This window comes from Scleropages formosus, chromosome 14, assembly GCF_900964775.1.
Source record: "Scleropages formosus chromosome 14, fSclFor1.1, whole genome shotgun sequence".
Classification (NCBI taxonomy): Eukaryota; Metazoa; Chordata; class Actinopteri; order Osteoglossiformes; family Osteoglossidae; genus Scleropages; species Scleropages formosus.
In genome coordinates this window covers 13,051,748-13,062,267 of record NC_041819.1, presented here as the reverse complement: position 1 = coordinate 13,062,267, position 10,520 = coordinate 13,051,748, and the positions used below count along the sequence as shown (strand labels likewise).

At 42.7% G+C, this 10,520-nt stretch overlaps 2 protein-coding genes across 2 annotated transcripts; one reads left to right on the top strand and one right to left on the bottom strand.

The window, feature by feature from the left end:
- Positions 1-735: 735 nt before the first annotated feature.
- On the bottom strand, positions 736-2,739 carry LOC108920035 (granzyme B-like). Its single transcript, XM_018728488.2, has 5 exons — positions 2,606-2,739; positions 2,331-2,481; positions 1,901-2,042; positions 1,483-1,740; positions 736-1,302 (listed from the first exon to the last, which is right to left on the bottom strand). The coding sequence occupies exons 1-5, from the start codon at positions 2,661-2,663 to the stop codon at positions 1,156-1,158; spliced, it is 756 nt and encodes a 251-aa protein (XP_018584004.1). The 5' UTR covers positions 2,664-2,739; the 3' UTR covers positions 736-1,155.
- Positions 2,740-8,633: 5,894 nt separating this feature from the next.
- Positions 8,634-10,237, top strand: LOC108920043 (granzyme B-like). The gene is made up of 5 exons (XM_018728497.2): positions 8,634-8,705; positions 8,912-9,065; positions 9,193-9,334; positions 9,549-9,806; positions 9,983-10,237. Exons 1-5 carry the CDS (start codon positions 8,648-8,650, stop codon positions 10,127-10,129), a joined length of 759 nt encoding a protein of 252 aa, XP_018584013.2. The 5' UTR covers positions 8,634-8,647; the 3' UTR covers positions 10,130-10,237.
- Positions 10,238-10,520: the final 283 nt, after the last annotated feature.

Below are 10,520 nucleotides of genomic sequence, written 5' to 3'. Positions count from 1 at the left end.
GGAAGTGGTAGTTTTACCTTGGTGACAAGGTGATGGACAACAAGGCAGAATTGAGGCAGGGGAGAGGACCTTCCGACATAGACGGATTTCTGGCATTTATAGTCATAAGTAAAGTCATGTGAGTAAAGAGTAAACTTAAACATATGCCAAGTAATATTCTCCATGGACTAAGGGGTGCGGTGGCGCAGTGGGTTGGACCGCAGTCCTGCTCTCCCGTGGGTCTGGGGTTCGAGTCCCGCTTGGGGTGCCTTGCGACGGACTGGCGTCCCGTCCTGGGTGTGTCCCCTCCCCCTCTGGCCTTACGCCCTGTGTTACCGGGTAGGCTCCGGTTCCCCGTGACCCCGTATGGGACAAGCGGTTCTGAAAATGTATGTATGTATGTATATTCTCCATGGAGGGGGGTGCAGTGGCGCAGTGGGTTGGACCACAGTCCTGCTCTCCTGTGAGTGTGGGGTTCGAGTCCTGCTCGGGGTGCCTTGCAATGGACTGGCATCCTGTCCTGTCTGTGTCCCCTCCCCCTCCGGCCCTGTGTTAGTGGGTAGGCTCTGGTTCCCTGTGACCCTGTATGGGACAAGCAGTTCTGAAAGAGTGTGTGTGTGTGTGTATTCTACTTGGCTCAGTCCACCTTAAAAGTCAAAACAAAAATATTAGTGTTTCATCAGTTAGTTTTTTAACCTGTGCCGCTTAAATGACCATCACCAATAACTAATACCAATAATCAAATTTTTATTTGCTGTGCAAGCGATCAGTTTCAAGGCCAACATCAAACAGGAGTCAGCACTAAAGAAGCGTAAGTATACCATTACACAGAGGGCTCAAAAGGAGCATGCATTGCAAAAATCAGCTATGGCAGAGTAAGTTCAGGTTAACCGCCTTCCTCAAAAGTAAAACGACTGGGTACTTTTCGGGAATGAATCCAGCAGACTTCATGGTGTAAATCAACCCACGTAATCTCCCCCATATGTGCCATTTGTACTGGATGCTTAGGTATTGTACTTACATGCAGAATAAATGTGGAATAGTTCTGAACCTGATGGCAGCCTAAACACATCGCATGAGCATGTGAGACAGCTGTGGAGCATTTTTATCAGTATAACGATTCAGTTTACAGCAATATCTGAACCTTCAATTTTTTCTGTTTCTCCTGCAGACCATTTATTCTTGCATTGTGTCTTTTATCCAAGGAATGAAGAAGGACACCTTCATGAAAACATTGGGGTAATTCATATTACATGGATTTCCAGTAAAAGCAGCTATTCCATGTGCTTTGTTTTTGCAGACAAGGGGTCCCCCTGAATCCCCCTGAAAAAAATAAAGATCGTATTCCTGTTCAGTCATGTAACACACCCAACCACTAAGTGCAGTCAAAGGTTGTCATGCGAATACACCAAATGCACAAAGGCAAAAAACATTTGTTCAAATCAGCAATTGCCAATAAATATTTTAGTATTCAGTCCTCATCAGTTATTTTGCTGAACTCACCTGGCAAATTCCCTTTTTTCCATTAAAGTGAGTGCACAGAGTTCTCTGTGGAGAAAAGACATTGTGCCAGGCCGTCCTGCATTCTTTGTTACTCTGGATCTTGAGAGAGACCTCTTGTAGGACGCTCTCAAACTGCCCCTGGGGTGTCGTCTTCCCCCATCCAGACATGGTGCACTGGGTTTCATCTGGGACAGTTTCCTTGTATTTTGGCAGCTCTATCACCTTTACATTCTTATTGAGAGCAGCATTGTGCTGTAGCTATAAAGTAAATAAAGCAGAAACATCACACTATGCATCATTTTCTAAAAACAGTAATAAATAACATCAGCAAATGCAGCTTTCTTACAACTGTTTTATATATACTTGAAGGGGTTGCATAAAAAGCAATCGGATGTACTTTGCTAATAGGAATACACACCTTTATAAGCATTATGTCATAGTCATATATGGCAATTTTATAGAGATTGTGCTTGTAGCATTTTTTTACTGGTATCTTCTGTATTAATGCTTCTTTCCTCCGAATGTTGTGGGCTCCCAGCACAACTTTGATTTCTTTGCATCTGTGAGGTAAAGCAAGTTTCTCTGCAGCATTCATTTCAACTCATCTAAAAACAGTTTCAAATCCTCCAGAATATTGCAAAAGTGAACAATGACCCTGAATTGTGTTGTAGACTCCATGATCTACCTTAGTCAACTTGGACAAAAGCATAAACTAAACAAGTAATACTAATAATTGTTGTTATTATTATTATTATTATTGTGGGCATGCTATACAATGCTGCCTAATGCCTAAATCAAAGGATAACATATGAAAAATGGAGACAGAAGGCAAATGTAGATGAACTGACCGGTGAGAGCAGTGTGCTGAAGTCAAGATGAAGTCCTTGCGAATGAGAAAGCCTCCACACAAATGTGATCCGTCAATCTGGAGAGAGGCCATGTAAGGGCGGGAGTGCGGCTTAGCTCTCTGGCCTCCTATGATACCGCTGTCAGATGCTCCTACACATCAGCATCACACTTTGTTGTTATATGGCAAGAAAACACTGAACTGCAGGATTCCTGCTTGGCTGTCCCTCCACTTTCTTTCATTTGCAGTTGTACTGGCAACAACATGTCACATTACCTGTGTGATGGAGAAGCAGCTGGAGAAGAAGACAGAGAAGACGCAGGGATGTGTACATAATGGGCGACGTGCCTCGGAGCTTTGTCAGTTACACAGACAGACTTCAGGGGATCTCCTTTTATGTAGCTACACCTCTCTACAGGAACTGAGTAATGTCACGTGGCAGCAACAGAGGGTGTGAAAAAGTACTGCCATGTAATCTTGAAAATGTGAAAATTGGAGGCTGCACATGAAAGGAAAATAAGCTCTTGAAGACAAACAAAAAAAAGAGAGATTCAAGGGAATTTCAAGAAAGTGTATAAGCTATGGGGGGGGCCCGGTGGCACAGCAGGCTTGGCTGGGTCCTGCTCTCTGCCGGCTCTGGGTTCGAGTCCCGCTTGGGGTGCCTTGTGACGGAGTGGCGTCTCGTCTTGAGTGTGTCCCCTCCCCCTCCAGTCTTACAGCCGCTGTTGCCGGATTAGGCTCTGGCTCACCGCGACCCTGCTCGGGACAAGTGGCCTCTGCCAGCATGTGTGTATAAGCTATTGACTATTTGACTGTGTGGTAAGTTACTATGATTATGTTCTTGTTTTATTACATCAGTGGCAGTTAGGACAAACAGATCATATCTTACAATTAGCTAAAATATTTGTTTAATATACCTTATGCTATACCTCTTTTCACAAGCATTCAGTGTGCTGCCATTACAAATCAGTGCTATTACCTGAGACACAAGAAACATTATTCAACCAGCTACCTTCGTTAAAACCACACACACGCATTTTCAGAACCGCTTGTCCCATACGGGGTCACGGGGAGCCGGAGCCTACCCGGCAACACAGGGCGTAGGGCCGGAGGGGGAGGGGACACACCCAGGACGGGACGCCAGACCGTCGCAAGGCACCCCAAGCGGGACTCGAACCCCAGACCCACCCGAGAGAAGGACCCGGTCCAACCCACTGTGCCACTGTGCCACCGCGCCCCCTTTGTTAAAACCAGATATGTTAAATTACCTGCTGAGGAATTTGTTGCATCCACTGGATAATTTAGCAGTACAAACCCTGCTATATTACTGGTTATCATATTAATTTATTAATATAGGTTTTATTTAGACCTGTAAAGCCTTTGTGTAAAGATCTGCTCACAAATTGGATTACTGTAAAAATTACACTTCATCATCATTCATGTAAAGGGTTAAAAGAGAAAAAAGCATTCCTGAGTCACAAAAGTTTCCCCTGTAAGACAGGATCCGGATACATGGCACATGCCCATTCACATTAAAAGGAATTGAATGAAGGGTTAAAAGAAGTAAGAGCAGTGTGTGATGTAGTTTATGACAGAGCAACACATGTGTATGGTATGTTGTGCTGTTTTCACCTCTGGACTGTCTATACCGCCCATACACACTCACACACCAAACGTAAAATTCCTGCCTTTTTTATCCTACCTTAGCCTTTGTTATACAAGGGAAACCTGTGCAAATGAATTATACAATTATCCTAATACATAAATAACTATCATATTATCTGATTAATATATGAAATGAAATATGAATATTTTAAGGAATAGCGTTCGTTTGAGCTTTAAACTGTGAAGCAAAATTGTGTCAGTGTTGTTGAACATATTCTATCAAAGTTCTCTGTTATTGATATCACACAGCACCACCACCTGCTCACTTGATCCAATCCCATGGCCACTCCTACAGACCATCACCCCGCAACTCTCCGCCTTCACCTCTAAGATCATCAACTCCTCACTCTCATCTAGCTGTTTCCCAGCTGCCTTCAAAACCACTCTCATTTCACCTCTGTAAAAGAAACTCCCCGTGGATCCCAATTTGGTCCAAAACTACAGACCAGTCTCCCTCCTCTCCTTCTTGTCTAAAACTCTAGAGCGGGCAGCCTGTGATCAACTGTCTGATTTCTTCACCCGGCACCATCTCCTCAATGGATATCAGTCTGGTTTCAGAGTTGGTCACTCCACTGAGGCAGTGCTTCTGGCAGTATCTGCTGCTCTCCAGTTGTCTAGAGCTGCCTCCCTCTCCTTGGTCCTCATCCTCCTCGATGTGTCTGCAGCATTCGACGCTGTCAACCACCGGAATCTACTCTCCTCTCTTAGTCAGCTTGGGATCAAAGGAGTGGGATGAAGATGGTTTGAGTGCTACCTATCTGACAGATCCTATCAAGAGGTCTGGCGGAGTTCTCGTTCTCCTCCGCCTCTCTCAACCGGTGTCCCGCAGGGTTTGGTACTAGGTCCTCTTCTCTTCTCTGTCTACACCTCCTCCCTCAGCCCAGTCATAGCTTCCATGGATTCAAATACCGCTGTTACACTGATGATACCCAGCTCTTCCTCTCCTTTCCACCTGGAGCATCAGACATTTCCACACGCATTGTTGCCTGCCTGTTGGACATCTCTGCATGGATGTCTGATCACCACCTCCAACTCGACCTCTGCAAACAGAGATTCTTCACCTCCCAGCTGGCCTGTCCTCCTGTCATGATCTGTTGATCAAACTGGATAACTCATTAATTTTGCTTACCTCCTCAGTGAAGAGTCTGGGAGTGACAATTGACTCAAGTCTTTTTTTTCTCTAGGCACATCGAAGCCACAACCCACACCTGCAGACACATTCTGCATAATATGCGTGCTGTCACTGCCCCTCGTAGCAGAAACTGGCTCTTGGCACATGGAATGTCACCTCACTGGGGGGAAGGAGCCGGAACGAGTGCAGGAGGTTGATAGATACCAGCTAGATATAGCTGGGCTCATCTCCATTCACAGTGTTGGCTCTGGAACCACACTCCTCGATAGGGGGTGGTCTCTCTTCTACTCAGGAGTTGCACAGGGTGAGAGGCGCCAGGCGGGTTGCAGGATACTCACAAGCGCCTGGCTGGTGGCCATACAGTTGGAGCTTGTCCTGGTATATGAGAGGGTCGCCTCAATGCAGAAAGGAAAACTCTGACTGTTGTGTGTGTTTATGCACCAAACAGCAGTTCAGAGTATTCAACCTTCTTCAAAAGAGTGGGTGGGGTTCTGGACAGGGCCCCACCTACAGACTCCATAGTCCTGCTGGGGGACTTCAACACTCGCGTTGGCAATGACTTGGAAATCTGGAGTGGGATGATTGGGAAGAAAGGCTTGCCCGATCTAAACCCGAACGGTGAGATATTATTGGATTTCTGTGCTAGTCAAAGAACAGTCTATTTGCACAGGTTGAGGGGTGTCTTTATTTAAGAATTCACCTGTTATATGCTACAGGTGGTAAAAAATTTTGCTCCAGTCATTGATGGAAAATAAAGAAGCTGAAGACCAGTTTCTGATGACACTCTGTGCTGCATTTGAACAGAAACATTTTACTTTTGTAAAAAAGTACAGGATGTGGCTCATCAATTTTAAAAAACTGCATCATCATCCTGCTGATTCAAAGGTTCTAAGCTAATTGAAATTCAGACACTCAACCAATTCATTTTTTTTCATCAGGACATTAGCTATCAAGCATAAAAATTATAGCTGAACCATAAACTTACGCGTTACGCTCTGGAGTTTCCTGTCATTTCGGAGGGTCTTCAGAACTTTGGGCTGTTCATGTGGGTTATTTTTTCACAAGTTATTTTATTAATTACCAAAGATGAACAATAGGATTACTTTGCAGCCATGATTAATATCAAACCCTGCAGTATTAAGATGGGTACTTAAAGTATGGGTACACACACACACACACATTTTCAGAACCGCTTGTCCCTTACGGGGTCACGGGGAACCGGAGCCTACCCGGCAACACAGGGCGTAAGGCCGGAGGGGGAAGGGGACACACCCAGGACGGGACGCCAGTCCGCCGCAAGGCACCCCAAGCGGGACTTGAACCCCAGACCCACCGCAGAGCAGGACTGCGGTCCAACCCACTGCGCCACCGCACCCCCAAAGTATGGGTAATAAGTATTTATTATTTTTGTAATCTGTGCAAGTTTAGCTCTGTTAAGTGGAATAGTTCACACAGTTATTCTCCAGTGATTTAGACAGAAGGCAAGATTCCAGATGTGACATACAGATTTCTGCAGTTTTCACATCTGGTGCCCTGACAATGGAGCTCTTTAAACATGCTGGGATTCAAAACAACATTTCAGTGAGCCAACAACTAGTTAAGACATCAAGGTAGAGAGCAGCTGCCAAAATTCCTATCTTCTACTTAGTTGGTTAGAATTGTGTGCCTCAATTAAACAAATCACAAATAAATATATACTCTACACATTCAGCAGACATGACAATAATGATTATGCGGTTGACCTTTGAAAGTGTTGCTTTTCAACTGAGCATTACTGCTCAACAGGCAAAGACGTGGTTGATGAGCAAAACCATAAGATAAGAAGAGAGCTTAAAGTGTAAAAAAAAAAGTGTAGCAGCTCTTCTATAGTTGCCATGTTTCACACACAATCACTAAAACACCTTTTTGTTCACAGATGAGGTGTGTAGTTGACAAACGGATGCCATTGTTTTCACACATCTGGTGGGTGGGTTTCAGAAACAGAGGCACAAACTGAGGTGGAATCAAAATGAAACTGAAAACGGTCTCCCTGTTCAACATTAAAGTGAAAAATTAAGCGGAGTAAATACTCCCCGTAATGGTTTTCCTGGCTAGAAGACCACTTTCAGGAATAGAAGCAAAAGCTTTTGTGATGCAACTGTAAATTTAGGCTTTGTGAATTAATTGGACATGAGATAAAAAAAGGGGGGAAACAATAAAAAGAACTGAAAGATGTGGACACAACCTATTTTCTATTAGTTCCAAGTTTCTGTGGGCTTTCAGCCTCCTGTCTTCCTCTATCCTCTGGCTTAGGCAGAGCCATAAATATGGTCAAAGCTGAAGGAGCTCATAGTTAACCTGGCTTCAACTCGTAGTTTGCCTGTGGTTCTACCAGGATAAACGAGATTGAAGAAATGCAGTGGTCGTTTAGTAGGGTTTGCTTTCATTTGGTTGAAGTAAAATAATTGCAGGCTTGTAGTGGTCACTCAGGTGTTCTGTTACCCGTTTTGGACATACCATGGTTAATAGAGACTTATTGACACCTGGCTACATGCTCAGTGTGACCTAAGGTCTTCTTCTCATTTTCTTGCCTCTGCTACCAGTATGAACAGAATATCACAACAGGCTCATATGATAAGCATATATAAACTTTTAGACATTTGGGTATTCTGTTAAAACATTTCAATTAAGTCTTCTTAATTTATGATCTATGCATCTCCATGTAGACTGCACATTATTTATGGCATTGTCAGTGATTTAAACTGGGTTCTGATGACCTGACATGCAGCTACCTGCAGTTTGCAAGCATAACACCTTTATCGGCTGTTGCACCAAAAGAGGCACCACTTCCAAGATGATGTTCTCACACACTTCTTACCTCAAGACTTTAATGTTTGTATGCACACTTTAGCACAATGTGAAGTTTTTACTGAATGCATTTTATAGATAGTATTAGATAGATTGTATAGATGGATTGAAGATCTGATTACAAACTGACGATGAAGGTCTGAATTGTGGTCCTTCCTCTGGCAAAACCTCGTCTGATTATGTTTGTTCGGGGTTCGTTTCACAGACTGTTTCATTCGAGAGACCTGTATCTAGGAAACTATAAACGGACATGTACAGCACTCAAACTAAGAAGTTTAGACATAGCCATATTCTTTGTACGCCTTTTTAAGGACACAGGAGGCACAGCTTGACTTGAGTATTTGTCATAAAGATGTGGAACCTCTGCATTATGCACATATAATTGCATGTGTCCTGGTGGTTGCCTTGCAGTCTGAAGGTCTCTTGTCTGAATGCTTCTCCAGCTGTAGTGCCTTTGAAAGAGGTCCTTCTGCCAAACTCACACAGTTAGAATAAACTGCTGTATAAACCATTGTAATGTGTGATTTAAGTGAAGGCTGAGAGAAATACAAAAAGGATTTCTTTGAAAATAGTCTGCTGTTTCCACATGACTTTGTCCACTTCCTGTTGAGAGGTGTGTATAAAAATAGACCCTCTTCACTCTTCTTTTGACTACCAGAACATTGTGGTTAAACATGCACTCATCCTTGTCTCTGCTCTGCCTTCTCCTCCTGCCGCCTCTCCCTCACACAGGTAAAACAACGGCTGCTTACATTTTTGGTTTTTTAGTTTTTCTTTGCATAATGTAACTAGAGTGTTTGTGACTAAAGCAAATCAAAGGGTTTACATTAGCATGTGGGATCACTTTCCTTTGCAAACAATAATAAATTGCTATATTGTGTTTGACAGGCCCCATATTCTGCAGAAAATGTGCAGTACCTGTGTGCTTTTTTGTGTAGGTGCATCTGACCAAGGTATCATAGGAGGGAAGAATGCCAAGTCACACTCCCGTCCCTACATGGCTTCCCTGCAGGACTCTCTCGGAACGCACTTCTGTGGAGGGTTTCTCATTCGGGAGGACTTTGTCTTCACTGCAGCACACTGTTTAAAAGAGTCAGTCTATTTCAATTCCAATGAATTTTAATTATTCATCTTGGCTCTTTTCTTCTGTGATGACCCATAATGAAAGGCTGAACACATTTAACATGATGTAAATATTAAAACCCTTTTTTTTTTGTAGAAACGAAAAAATCCACGTTGTGCTGGGAACCAACAATATTAAAAGGAATTCAAAGTCCAGACAGAAAATAAAAGTAAAAAAATGTTATCCGCATCCTGAACATTCAAAAAACAAGTACGACTTTGACGTTATGCTCTGTAAGGTATGCCACATTTTGACCCTTACAATTTTTGCATTATCAGTAAAGCAATCAGTTAGACTGCGGTATTTTTTGAAAATACCATAAGATTTCATTTGAAAAAAGGTTATTTTGAATTTTGTTATGTATTAATGGAATATATCCTATTTTTTAATATCCTCAGTTAAAAACGTCATGTGACTGTTATTAAAATATGTCTCATGTACTTCAATAATAGCTTGAGAGGAATGCAACGCTTAATAAGGATGTCAAGGTGATCGAGTTGCCAAATAAGGGGGAAAAGGTCCCAGATGAAACCCAGTGCCTCGCATGCGGATGGGGGCAGAGCAAGCCAAAGACCTCAGCTATGAAAAACCTGCAGGAGGTCTTTCTCAAGATCCAGAACAGCAAACAATGTGCAAAGTACTGGACCTCATATTTTGTCCCAGAGAGAATGCTGTGCACCCACTTCAATGGAAAGAAGGGTATTTGCCAGGTGAGTTGGCCGTCGAACAGCGGTTCCTTTTAGTTTTCAGTTTTGTGAAAATTCACTTATTCATCTTTAGTTAGATTTGTAGTGTTTTTGGCTGAAATGACTTACCACTAGGATCATACACATAGAGTGAGTGCAGCACAGGTTATGTGACATCATCTTTCTTCTTTCTTCCTCAGGGAGACTCAGGGGGTCCACTTGTTTGCATGAACAAAGCACACGGAATAGCTGCCTTTACTGCAACACCATGCAGTGAAATTTATCCAAATGTTTTCATGAAGACTTCTGCTTTTGTCCCATGGATAAAGGATACAATGAAAAAATGACCTGTTCTATTCTGAAAATCCGAATGAGTATATCCCAAAATGTTACCTTACATAGCTTTCTGCTCATGCCTCTGTAAAATGCTTTTATTGTAACTGTTATTCAGCTCTCCTCACAGTTTACCTTTCCTGGGTTGATTTTTGAAAATACCAATATATGTGTAATATTATAACTAAGCTTCTTGTTTGATGTTTCTGCATTACGCTAAACACATTGACCAAAATATTTTAAAAAAGACAACAAATGGAAATTGAAGTAAAATAAAAATAAATAAAAGTAACTTCATTATTTTTCCAGTGTTCCCTGTGATCATGTTTGTTTAGTGAGGATCATAGCTTGTTGGCTATCTTGTTACGCACACCAATTTGGTATTACCATAAAATTGCACTCTCC

What these genes read in the sequence shown, in the direction of transcription:
- LOC108920035 (XM_018728488.2), bottom strand. Translation starts at nt 2,663, where the DNA reads ATGTACACATCCCTGCGTCTTCTCTGTCTTCTTCTCCAGCTGCTTCTC. An exon ending in TCAGCACACTGCTCTCACCG is followed by an intron (nt 2,043 to 2,330) that starts GTCAGTTCATCT and finishes TTTACCTCACAG; the next exon opens with ATGCAAAGAAATCAAAGTTG. An exon ending in GAAAAAAGGGAATTTGCCAG is followed by an intron (nt 1,303 to 1,482) that starts GTGAGTTCAGCA and finishes TATTTTTTTCAG; the next exon opens with GGGGATTCAGGGGGACCCCT.
- LOC108920043 (XM_018728497.2), top strand. Translation starts at nt 8,648, where the DNA reads ATGCACTCATCCTTGTCTCTGCTCTGCCTTCTCCTCCTGCCGCCTCTC. An exon ending in GCCGCCTCTCCCTCACACAG is followed by an intron (nt 8,706 to 8,911) that starts GTAAAACAACGG and finishes TTTTTTGTGTAG; the next exon opens with GTGCATCTGACCAAGGTATC. An exon ending in GCAGCACACTGTTTAAAAGA is followed by an intron (nt 9,066 to 9,192) that starts GTCAGTCTATTT and finishes TTTTTTTTGTAG; the next exon opens with AAACGAAAAAATCCACGTTG.